Source organism: Podarcis bocagei (genome assembly GCF_964188305.1).
Source record: "Podarcis bocagei genome assembly, chromosome: 11".
NCBI classification, from domain to species: Eukaryota; Metazoa; Chordata; class Lepidosauria; order Squamata; family Lacertidae; genus Podarcis; species Podarcis bocagei.
In genome coordinates, this window is record NC_138136.1 from 54,573,162 (window position 1) to 54,586,548 (window position 13,387).

The 13,387-nt window shown below is 43.4% G+C and overlaps 1 protein-coding gene across 4 annotated transcripts in view; it reads right to left on the minus strand.

The window, feature by feature from the left end:
* Positions 1 to 13,387, minus strand: part of MAPK4 (mitogen-activated protein kinase 4) — a 95,764-nt gene that overhangs the window by 5,640 nt on the left and 76,737 nt on the right. For 3 of the 4 annotated variants that reach the window (XM_081212940.1, XM_081212942.1, XM_081212941.1), the window contains exon 3: positions 9,737 to 9,902. In XM_081212940.1, the coding sequence (XP_081069066.1) occupies positions 9,737 to 9,902 (166 nt within the window). The remainder of the gene's footprint in view (positions 1 to 9,736; positions 9,903 to 13,387) is intronic. The other variant, XM_081212943.1, reaches the window with a different exon arrangement.

The window sequence follows — 13,387 nt, forward strand, 5'->3', positions numbered from 1 at the left end:
TATAGAGGAGGGAGAAAGGTTGTTTTCTGCTGTTCCAGAGAAGCGGACACGGAGCAATGGATCCAAACTACAAGAAAGAAGATTCCACCTAAACATTAGGAAGAACTTCCTGACAGTAAGAGCTGTTCGACAGTGGAATTTGCTGCCAAGGAGTGTGGTGGAGTCTCCTACTTTGGAGGTCTTTAAGCAGAGGCTTGACAACCATATGTCAGGAGTGCTCTGATGGTGTTTCCTGCTTGGCAGGGGGTTGGACTCGATGGCCCTTGTGGTCTATTCCAACTCTATGATTCTATGATTCTATGGTGCTCTTTCACAAGAAACTCACGCCTCCCAAAATTGTTGTTGCTCCTTTTGTTCTTTTGAGGTAAGGAAAGTGGCAGAAAAATATACTATAATGTGTGACATAACAATCTCTTGATGCTGTGTCTTAAAACCTACGCGCAAATCGGATGAAGGCTCAATAAACAGCAGGCATCATATAACCTCCCCACAAACTTAATGAAAATAAATGTGGACGAATGCTCTATAAGAACTCTCAGAGACAAGGACTATAAGCTCATGGTTCTTTTTTGCCACTAGGTGGGAGAAGACAACAGTTTTCTGTGCCACAACAAACAGCCAAGAGATCTTTGCACAGTCCACCGATTGGCTGTGCAACTTCCATAACAATTCAATGAATAACTTGTTTGTGTGCCTTGCACCTCTATGCAGGATAGTTGTGGCTCCGCCTATAGTTGATTTCCCTTCCATCTGCCCTACAAGTTGCAATAGGCACCAGTCACCACTGGTGGTTCAGAAGAGAGGCTTTGTTAAGGGTGTTATGGAAAAAATCTAGGTGCCAGGCTGCTCAGTCACCCAGCTCGTTGGGCAGAGCCTGCGGGTCCCTGCGGAATAAAGGAAGGATTCCAGCCAACCAGAGCAAATAGCTGTAGACCAAAGTTTATTGCGCAATAGGTTCAAAGAGCAAATTTGAACCCTGAGGATGGGGTGACAAAGACTTTTAAAACTTTCCCACCATATCCCAGAATACAGTTCGTACAGCATCATTGCTACATCACTGATATGTCACAAAAGGGAGGGGTTAACCTCGGCAAACATGTCCAGACAAGTCCTTGGTACAAGATTAGCATAAGCAGACATGGCAGGGCAAGACTCAGGTATAAGATTAGCATAGACAAATATGTCTTAAGTACCCACCACCCAAAAGTACAATGGAAGTTCCTTTGCATGTCTGGAGCCTGAGGCAAGTCAGGTGATGAGATTTGGCTTCCTTTGGCTAACAATGAGCCCAGCAATTGTCACCTCTGGGAACTTCCTGGAGTCCTTTTTCAAGGGGAAAATAGCTTTGGAATGGAGGAAACTGGGAAAGGAGATGATTTTATATTATTTTTAAAGCTAGGTAACTTCCCTGAGCTGTCAAGTTGAAAGGATACATTCAGGCTTAATATTTGTAATATTTAACTTTAAAGATGTGCCCTCCCCAGTAATTTCCGTAACAAGGGAGATAACTAATGGGGGGGGGGTCCTTTGGGTGCTTCCACAAAGCAACTTGTTGTGGATTTGGTGCTGCTTATGCCTCCAAGTTTTCCACACCATCCATACAACATCATCCTCATAAAAATGCCATTCCATTCCCACTCCTTTTATCTGGATTTAACGTTGCCCAGGCTTGTTTGTTTGTTTGCTGGATTTTCTGGAGAAATGATAAGTCCAGATGGGGAAATCACAGGATAGCATTTTGATGAAGGTGACATTGTGTGGACACTGTGTAGTCCACAATCACCTGCTGTGAAGAAGACAATCTATGTATGTTCTCTCCCCCCCCCCCTCCACCACCACACCAAATGTTCAGAATTGGCTATCAGAATTGGCTAAAAGTAATAGCTGAAGGACAAAAAGTTAAGCAAGGAGGTTTACAGCAAAAACAAAATAATTTAACACAGGGTGCATTTCATTAGATCATTTTGTGCATTTATTTCTGAGGACCATTAGCCAGAGATGTCCAGGTCAGACTGAGAGCATAAGTACCACAACAGAGGGTTGTTGTTTTTTATTGTTGGAGTCTCATTAACGTTGCCTAAATAATTAACAAACTCCAGATCTGCGTTCATGATTATTTTAGCAGCTGAAATTGCCTACTTCCAAGAGCCATGCAGGAATTAGGCTGGGGTCTCATCTCTTGAAAGTGGCTCACCGCTCTCGCATGCTAGCGAATGAGGTTGCCCTCTTTAAAAAGTGGATTATGTGAGTTAATTGAAGATGGGGGGAATGAAGCATGAAGAAGGGGTTGGGTTTGATAGTCTCCTAGTCTCTTCAAGCTCTATGATTTCATGAGGACAGGCTAAAATGGACCAGTTTTATTAAGACCCTTTATATACACAGCAGCAATTATGCATATGGAATAAGGGGCAATAGTTATCCCTGGTAAATGTAAGTACAGTGTTAGGGACCCATGTATGTGCTGATATACTGAATTTCTGAATAAATGATGCCATCTTTTGCTGGGGACAATACCTGATCCATCTAGCGCAGTATGAACAAGACAGATTGGTAGTAGATCTCAAGGTAGGAGGTCCTAGGTTCCTGACATCTCCACATAGGGCTTGCCTGAAATCCCAGAGAGCCACTACCCATAGGTGTAGAAAATGCTGAGCTTGACCACCCAATAGGTCTGACTCCAATATATCAGGTGAGGGAGCGGTACACGTGGTAAAGTCATGTGTGAAAATTATGGTACCTATGCATGTGTTTGAAAGCCATTATAGACACTGTCTTGACTTTCCACCTAGAGATCCTTTAGTGGAGACATTGGGGGTTAAATCTGTGGTTGTCTGCTTGCAAAGTACACACTCTGCCAATGAACACCATGACAATAGCCTCTTGGGCCACATCAAAGCTAATTTGCCGGTGGAATTTCAGCTGCACGTCAGCAAATTTGGGTTGCCCAACCAAAATGGATTTGACATGCAAGAAACTTGCTTCCAAAAACAATCAGACTTTCTGCTCTAAAGAAAGTGACTGGAAGGTTAGGGTAAAAATTGCCTGACATGATGTTGTATAATCTTCTGCAAACTTGGTGCAAATGAGTCAGAATGAATGTCTTCTTAACAGGTCATCTAGAAACCCCCTTGCATTGTTCATTTGAAAGGTTCGCATATGCCCACACCAGCCACAGGAGGCAAGGTGCTATAAAGGTAGGAATGCTCATAAAAGGTAAAGGTAAAGGACCCCTGACAGTTAAGTCCAGTCGCGGACGACTCTGGGGTTGTGGCGCTCATCTCGCTTTACTGACCAAGGGAGCTGATGTTCATCCACAGACAGTTTTTCCGGGTCATGTGGCCAGCATGACTAAGCCGCTTCTGCCGAACCAGAGCAGCACACGGAAACGCCGTTTACCTTTCCGCTGGAGCGGTACCTATTTATCTACTTGCACTTTGACGTGCTTTCGAACTGCTAGGTTGGCAGGAGCAGGGACCGAGCAACGGGAGCTCACCCCGTTGCGGGAATTCGAACCGCCGACCTTCTGATCGGCAAGCCCTAGGCTCAGTGGTTTAGACCACAGCGCCATCCACGTCCCCAGTGGGAATGCTCATAACATGTACCTAATTTTGGTGTGCCCTTTAGAAGAGAAACGTGTCTACTATTTACATATATCTTCAGACACTAGTAAGTCTATGGCATGGCCACACTTGTGCGTGCTCACCATTATTTATCGTCTGAAGAAACTGCTGGGAGCAAATCAGTTCTTGCATAAGAATATTCTGCAGATTTGCACTAACATCCTGGAGTCTGGTCAGGTCAGTATTTTGATACACAGGTCAACGCATCGCCTTGCTATGTCCTGCATTCTCCAACCCACCCCCCTCGCTCTTTCACAGGAGGGAACCGATGTTGTGATCAAAGAATCAGTTGACTCATTTTCCATCCCTACCCCTCTTCCCCTGCTTCCAATAGCTTAATTGGGTGGAGAAGCATATCCTCAGCACGACTGGAAAGCACTTGACTATTTATTTTAAAACAACAGCTCTAATTGTACGTGTCCTAGCTGGGGGTTGCAAGGAGGGGTGTGGAAGAATGTGTGGACACGCTGTCTCCCTCTCCCCGGGCCCCAAACAAACCAAATCCCGCCCAGAATAAATTTAGCAGTACTTTCTTCTTCTTCTTTTATCCATAGCTGACAACTTACAGATTTGAAAATAAGTAACCGGCAACCTCGAAAATAAGGGATCAGCAGCCAAATAAGGGATCAACAATTACTTTGATAAGTTAAAACAGTACAACGCATCATCAGAGATCTACAACCTCTCCTGGACAATGACAGTTCTCTTTCTCAAGCTCTGGGAGGAAGACCTTTCATTGCCTACAGACAGCCACCCAATCTTAAACAACTCCTAACCCACAATAATACTACAACCAGACTTAACACGGACACTGGCACCAGAGCCTGCAATAAACCCAGATGCCAACTTTGCTGCCACATACACCCGGACAACACCATTACTGGCCCCAACAACATCACACATACCATCTCGGGACTATTTAATTGCTCATCGTCTAACATTGTGTATGCCATCAAATGCCAACAGTGTCCTTCAGCTCTCTATATTGGACAAACAGGCCACACCTTACGCCAAAGAATAAACGGACATAAATCTGACATCAAGAATCACAAAACAGAGAAACCAGTAGGAGAACACTTCAATCTCCCAGGACATTCTATACAAGATCTCAAAGTAGCTGTTTTACTACAAAGGAACTTCAGAAATAGACTGGAAAGAGAAGCTGCTGAATTGCAACTCATTACCATGGAGAGACCTGGTCTGAACAGAGACACTGGATTCTTATCTCATTATACATGACTAAGCCATTTCTCACCTTCTCACCCCTTGCCTTTTCCTGTAAGACCTATTACAGTCGTTAAGAGTCGTCAACAGGCTCACCTCAGCTATCTGCCAATCTCCCATTCCCACCACCCTTCTGAGTAATACCCCTCCCCACCTTCTCACTATATAGAAGGGTCTGGCAACTTCTGTTTCAGTGTATCTGAAGAAGTGTGCATGCACACGAAAGCTCATACCAAGAACTAACTTAGTTGGTCTTTAAGGTGCTACTGGAAGGAATTTTTTATTTTGATAAAATACATATTTTGTTGCGTTGGCTTTAGATACCTATTGGCTTTAGATACCTATTAGGTCCATAAATTACCATATAGCATATATTCAACACAAAAAAACAGCAACAATTTGTTGTTGACAAAGCACAGCTGGACATAGAAAGGGCCCCATTACCTTCAGTAGCTTATTTAAGGGACATCATCAATAAGGGACAGCAGAGGGCCTTGGCGCTGGGATAAGGGACTGTCCCGCCAAATAAGGGATGCTTGATAGCTATGCTTTTATCCCTTAGCTCAAAACAACTCTCTCTGCAACAGTTTTAGTCAAATTATGAAGCGGCAGACCAGTGGCAACTCTGATCTACCACTCCAGAAGCCATTACCCGAGTTTTGCACTCGTTGTTCCCAGTGGTGCGTTTGGACTGCACCACTTAAGGCACGTCAAAAGCGGTGGCTCACAAGATTGAATGCTCCTCCACAAAATACCTGCACATACAAAATTAGGTGTCAGAGACAGAATCTAGACTAGCATGGCAAGCTACTTTTCTAGGTACAGGGAATATTTGCCTGGAGAACTGTGTGACCATACAATCAACGTTCAGGCCAGGAGCCTGGGCAGGGCATTCTGGGCTGCCCTGACCACTCATGGACCTCAGCTGTTTAGCTACAATTCCTGCATTGCAGGGGGCTGGACTAGATGATTGCTGAGGCTCCCTTTCATTCTACAGTTCTAGGATTCTACTCAGCACCTGCTCATTTTAGCTTCCACCATCAGATGAAAAATCTCCTTATTCAGGAAGCCTATTGTTAATGACGCTACAGGAATTTGTATTTCTGGTTGTTGTTGTTTTAAAAAAATAGTTATACTTTTCAGATATATACATTTCATTGATTTTACAAACATTTTAAAACTTGACTTCCTTCCCTCTCTTTCTGTGGTTCCTTAAATTTATTTTTAATATTTTCTGCATATCCAAATTAACTTACTCATTTATTTATCACACACACACACACACACACACACACACACACACACACACTTATGTAGCTGCAGGTTATTACAATAATCCTGCCAGTATTTTTATCTGTTTACAATTTATCTGTAAATATTCAATAAACCATTTCCAGTCTTTTATAAAAAGTTTGTTATCTCGATTTCTTATTCTTCTGGTAAGTTTTGCTTTTTCTGCATATTCCGTAAGTTTTTGCATCCATTCCTCCTTTGCTGGGACTTCTTTCCATTTTGGAGCAAGTGAAAAACACAAGTAAATTTCTGTACAATTTAGGTAGTTCATCCCTATAATTCCCAAGAGAAAAGCTTCTAGGTTTTTTTGTTGTGTTTTTTTTACAAACGTTATTTTTTTATTTACCCGTATTTTTTGCACCATAACACTCACTTTTTTCCTCCTAGAAAGTAAGGGGAAATGTCTGTGCGTGTTATGGAGCGAATGCCTGCGGGTGGCAGAGGGGATCTGCTGCAGTCGTGAGCAGAGGATCCATGGTTCCCCTTCCTTCCCTCCTCCGTGGTTACAAAGCATGGATCCTCAGGATTTTTGCATTGGGCTACTCCAAACTCACTGTCAGATCACATGTCTGTGGCCACAGCATGAACCACAAAAATCATATATCCACTATTTCGTTTAGAATATTTTTTTTCTTGTTTTCCTCCTCTAAAAACTACGTGCATGTTATGGTCTGGTGCGTGTTATAGAGTGAAAAATATGGTATCTCTCTGTTTTCTTTTCCTCTTTTCCTATGTTGTATACAACATAGTTTTACCCAGAGTAGATCCACTGAAATTAATGGAAATAAGCTAGTCATGTCCATTCATTTCAATGAGTCTGCTCTGAATATTACTAACATTGGATTTGGCACTCAGCTATTGGTTTTGTTTTCTCTCATGAGTGGTTTACGCCGTTCAGTGGTGCCTTTTGAAAATGAGATCAACGTGCCAGGTGAGATTACATGAAAGACGACTGAAATTAAAAAGGACGTTATTTCTTCTCTCTGTGGGATGCAATCCACCGAGAGCAGTCCAAACACAACATTCCTTGTAATGCTAGAGAAGACATGCGAGGGAATGTTTGGTCCAGCCAGTCGAAACTTCCTGTTCCTCCTGGCTGGAGCATCCTTCCTTTGCATGTGATCGAAGGTGGGCGTGACCTTACCTGTCCAGGTAACCAAAGGGCGAGTCATGCAGCACACCTCTCTCTTTTTCATTTCCTTCCTTGCTGGACCAGCTTCTTAGCTAGGAATGCTCTGCTAGCTTCTCAGCTAGCAGAAGTACTGGGATTATTCCCCCATATGGGGTAGATCCACATGTACCTATTTGTAACTAAGTCTGCCTTCAGGGATCACACTGTGCTCTTCCTGATGTAAGCAAACTTCTTTTATTGACTTTAAATAGGATTGTGGCGTCTTTATTCTTTTAAGAGGGATTCATGCGAGCTTACCAGGAATGTACAATTCAATCTCAGACAGATTGAATTGTATAATAGTGAGAGGCTTACACAAGCCTGCAGCCAGCTATCTGCTGTGCATGTAAAAGGGGAATGTAAACTCTGCAAAGTAAATGAACTTGCTAACGAAAGTTAGGAAGGATATTAGTAAACAACATATCCTCTCCTGCCTCCCTGAACATTCCCACACTGTCAAGCCATAATTACCTAACCTGTACTCAAAAGACACATCCCAGAACATGTAATAAAGCCCACCTGCCACGCAAAACCTGGGTGCCCCAGGACAAAAAGATCCCATTGAGCACATGGATTGACAATATGGACAGACTAGTTACCCAAGAACAAATTGCATATCGACGCAAATTAAGAATGGATAAATATGAAGAAATCTGGAAGGAATACTTAAGTGATAAGGCGGACAGTGGTGGGAAGTATGGGGAGGAGAGGTGAGGAAATATTGTTAAACAGGTGTAGTTATAGATATATCAGTACTCAAATCTAAATTGTTAAATTGTGTTATTAGTGTTATTGTGGTTTTTGTTGTATATGGGTTTTTTGGTTGTTGTTTGTATTGAAAAAACGATTAAATAAATAATAATAATAATAAATCCCAGAACATGTAATAAATCCCACCTGTCATGCAAAACCTGGGTGCCCCAGGACTAAGGCAGAGCCCAGGGCATATTCAAAGAAAGTGGGGCTATCCCTCTTAAAACAGGGAACTCGGAAGATATGGAACTATCGCCGTATAAGTGGGGGTTTTTTGGGGGGGGAGCAATGAGCGAAAGGCAAAACCTCTCAGACCCATGCCTAGAAAGCACAGGGCCAGTGGAAAACCCCAAGGTGCAGGGCAAACAGGAGTGTGGACAAGGCCTTAGTCTATGCACAGCCAACGCTACCAGGTCTTCAGAGCAGAAATATTTTGGAAGGCCAAGCGTTAGAATCCATTATTAATGAACCTTGTTATTTATTTAGAGAAAGCTGCATGCGGCCAGCTTACCCAGAGTGTCAAAATCCTGCAGTCTTGCAAAACAAATAATGGGCAAGGATAGGATAATAATAACCACCATGAAAGCAGAGATGAAAGAAAGGCTGTTGGGTCAACCAAAAAGGAGGGATGTTTATTTGTTAAGTAGCATCAGGGGGTGCACTCGATTCCTGAACAAATATGGATGGCCCAGTTTCCAGCTGCTGGCGATGGACTCGGACAACAGCCTTCCAGCAGGTGGGAAAACTTCTTGTTCTCGCCAGGTTATTTTTTTATAAGCACTTTGGACCCCCCCCTCTAGGCATCCTTCCTATTGTGCATTCTTGATGATTTGTGCTTGTGATGCTATCCCGGCAGTTATTTGCAATCCCACTTTCAATTCTCTTTACCATTATCCCACACTTTCCAGTATATTTTCCCATCACGTTCCTAATCTGCAAAAAACCCCAGGGTGTTTTGGTTTCTTAAGTGGTTTGTTGCACAAGATTGCCGGATTCAACTGCGCAACCTAAATTCACCAGTACAGTCGTACCTTGGTTGTCGAATGCCTTGGTACTCGGATGTTTTGGCTCCCGAACGCCACAAACCCAGAAGTAAGTGTTCCGGTTTGCGAACGTTTTTTGGAAGCTGAACATCTGTTTCGGCTGTCGGCATTGTTTCCGGGGCCATTCAGAAGCTGTGCCTTGGTTTGCAAACATTTTTTTAAAAAAATAATATTTATTACTTTTCCAAAAACTTTAAACACTAAAAGAAAAGAAAAAACACATACAATACAATACATTAAACTAACAAAACAATACAACAACAATAAAATAAATCAAACAATTTCATTATCCCATCTTTCATTCACTTATTTCCACGACCTCCTCACACCTCCCTTTTTGTATTCCACTTCTGTTAATTATTTCAGCAATTCCTTTCCAGGTTTGCAAACATTTTGGAAGTCGAACAAACTTCTGGAACTGATTCCATTTGACAAAAAAGGTACGACTGTGTACAACTGAATCATACCTGCAAAATACCTGGCAGTCTGAAAGCCAAGTGAAACGCTCAGCATTTTACACTCAGCCAAAATGGATGTCCACGGCTGAGCTATTGCATTTCTTTCCACCAAAGAAAGAAAGAAAGAAAGAAAGAAAGAAAGAAAGAAAGAAAGAAAGAAAATTTGAGACCTACCAGCAAGAACTGAAGACCTACCAGCAAAAAGCATCTTTCCTGTCAACATCTCTGCTAGAATGCAACCAGCAGCCCACATGTCAATTGCTTTGGTGTAGTTGTTTGGTGAAAGCAGCAGGCGAGGAGATCGATACCATTTTGTCACCAGCCCTTCCGAGAGGTAACCCTGCAAGAGAAAGAAATATTCTTTTACACCCACACGTATATAAATCATCATGGAAACGATGCTTTGGCCTAAGGTACCTAATACAGGCACGTTGCACAGCACACCAGCATCTTACATGGGGGTTCGGTTCCACGGGTAACACGGACACACAAAATTCGCATCTGATCAGAATCACGTTGCACTTGGAGCCACCTCGCAGCTAGCCAGCATGCCTTCAATAAGGCGGACGATGAGAGGGAGGCCAGAACTGGCACACTGAGCAAGCCTTGTTGGAGCAAGGCCAAGCATTCATCCACTTGGGGTTACCCGGCGCAAAGAGAGCTTTTAAGCTCTCAGCCTTGCTCCACAGGCAAGGTCCTCTTGGCACACTGGCTCTAGGACCTAAATATTTTTTCGAGGTGCAACAAGTATTGAAAGCGTCATCACATGTGAATGTCCCTATAGCATCATGAGAACCAATCATCATGAAAGCACAATATGGAGGACATCTAGAGAAGCCTTTAGCCACCAGACCATAGTTGTCAACATCTTTTGAGTACTCAAAAGAAATGTCTTCTTTATGGAGACATTTACAGCCCCCTGGGCCCAGCCAACTGCCCTTTCACTGCTAGTTGCCATAATAGGCAAAGATGGAGAGCTGGCCTTGACCAAATACCTTCTCCACAAGCCCCAATAACTGAAACACATCCAACAAAACTGGACCAGATGGGTGCTCAGAATATCTCCTCTGTATTAAACCGCAGAATTCAGAAGTGAGCAACTCTGAACATTCAAAGAGCACAACCTGCCATTGTTACTGTGGGTATTGATTTGAGAGCTCCAGGAAGATTCTCTCTTCCTGCTCTTCCACAAAGCTGTAGGGCATTTGCTAAGATAATACTTCTTGCATCTTTCTTTTCCCTTGCAGAACCATAGCGGTTATTCTAATGCACGCAATGCCTTTTCATTATTAATTGCTAAACAGCCTGCCTATCTGACGTCTTAGGGATGAATAACTCAATCCAACTCAACAGCTGGCTGGAGGCATCCTCTTTCATGCACCGATGCGTTCATGAAAGGAGCAGGTACACTCCAGCTCCCAGCTTGTTCTAGACAGCAGGTCCTTAAAAGGGACACTTACACAGCTCTAAATGCAGGAAAACTGGAACCCAAGAGAGCCGGCTGTAAGATAATGAGCCTCAGGCTGGTTCAGTCACTGGACCAATGGGATGGTGACCCTGGGAGATTCGTACTGCTCTTTGCTGATTAGAAACTCTACCCCAAAGTGAAAGCAGCCCTTCCCAGAGCTCAGCTGCAAAACCTAATATGACACAAGAGAGGTAGGAGGAAGGATATCATAGCTTAGTTGGTAGAGCATGAGACTCTTAATGTCAGGGCTGTGGGTTCGAGTCCTGCTTTGGGCGAAAGATTCCTGCATTGCAGAGGGCTAGATGATCCTTGTGGTCCCTTCCAACTTTGCCAGTTCTATGCCCCACTCCCATTTTTTTTCCTGGTGCTGCCACTGGTAGTACTAAGATCACTAATTGCATCATTTTTGAAGCTAACAATTGTGACGTTAATATATGAGAGTGCTGGAGGTGAAATAGTTAAACAGGTTACCCAATCAGGACCCGGGGGGTGGAGTCAGAGGGACTATAAAACCAGCTCTGGGAGGGGCAAAGGGAGGAGTTCGTTGGGAGGCTGGTTGGAGTGGGAGTGAATTGGGATAGAGTCTGTGGGTAGGTTGAGTTAGTGTAGCGAAATAAGCTGAGTCAGGAACAGTTAGGGGCTAGGAAGACAAGTAAATATCTGAGAGGTGGTTTAGTGAGTGAGAGAAGGTAGCGGAAGTTATAGGTCTGGATAGGCAACTCATGAATGTAATTGACTGATACTGTTTATGAAACCACCCGCTTGTTAAACTGCAATAAATAAACAGAAGTTTATGTTCCAATTTAACCCTGACTGGACTCAGTATTGTACCAGGTAGGGCCTGGGTGGTGGCAGTGAGAAATAAAGTGGTGGCACAGAGATCAATAGACGGTGAAACATCCGGGGACCCTGTGTGATCGCCACAACAATCAGCAAAGGTTATATAACATTGCATCAAGGGATGGTTATACCTCACTTTGTAGTGCATTTTTTCACCCCCTTACTTATTGCAAAATGTCCTTGTCTGATATGCAAAAGCGCCAAAGCCACTTCAACCGAGGAACCTAAATTTGTCACTACATTACTGAATCCCACCCACAAAGTAGCAACAGTCTCAAATTGGCTCCAATGCTTGTGAGCAAAAATAGGAAGGGGAGAAAAGAAACACCATTTACCTGTAGAATGGAATGCAATTTGCTACAGGCTCTATTAAGCAATGCAAGGGACACACAAAGCATATTACCTCTTTGCTTTCTCTCTGCGACCATGTGCTGCTGTTCTAATTTATAACTATGGATTTCTATTCAACACGTCTCTCTGCACTTAAAAGGCCACTTTAATTTTTCTCTCCCCAAGATAGGCAAGTAATTGAGACCAATTTGCTGAGCTCCTTTGCAGCCAGCTTGTTTACAGCTTTTGTCTTATTGCTAATGCTGCTGATGATTATGAAGACTCCATCAGAGATGGTCCTTTTCCAGACAGACTCTACAATTAATTCATTTCCACAGAGCTTCTCTCCTTTGTTGAGAATAAAACACATGGAAGCAAGGAAGGAAGCAAGCAAGCAGGACTTATTGCCTAGATCTTCACACAGGATGTTCTGGGGTTGTAGGTAAGAGGCTATTAGTGGACCTCTCAACCAATGAGTATTGGAGGAGGAGAATGAATACAAAGCCCAAAAGTCACCATTGCGTTCAGGGCTGCATGCTCCATCTCTCCCAGTATGCACTCTGGGCAGACCAGTAATGTGATTTGGTAGGAATGCTTCTTGTCACACACATAATGCAATCATAGACTCATAGAATCATAGAGTTGGAAGAGACCACAAGGGCCATCGAGTCCAACCCCCTGCCAAGCAGGAAACACCATCAGAGCACTCCTGACATATGGTTGTCAAGCCTCTGCTTAAAGACCTCCAAAGTAGGAGACTCCACCACACTCCTTGGCAGCAAATTCCACTGTCGAACAGCTCTTACTGTCAGGAAGTTCTTCCTAATGTTTAGGTGGAATCTTCTTTCTTGTAGTTTGGATCCATTGCTCCGTGTCCGCTTCTCTGGAGCAGCAGAAAACAACCTTTCTCCCTCCTCTATGTGACATCCTTTTATATATTTGAACATGGCTATCATATCACCCCTTAACCTCCTCTTCTCCAGGCTAAACATGCCCAGCTCCCTTAGCCGTTCCTCATAAGGCATCATTTCCAGGCCTTTGACCATTTTGGTTGCCCTCCTCTGGACACGTTCCAGTTTGTCAGTAGATCCATTTTTCTCCTGGGACATCAACTGGCCTGTTTATTGAGTATCCTGACTGTTTGCAGGGAGATCAGATGAGACTAGCTATTTAATGACCATTCATTC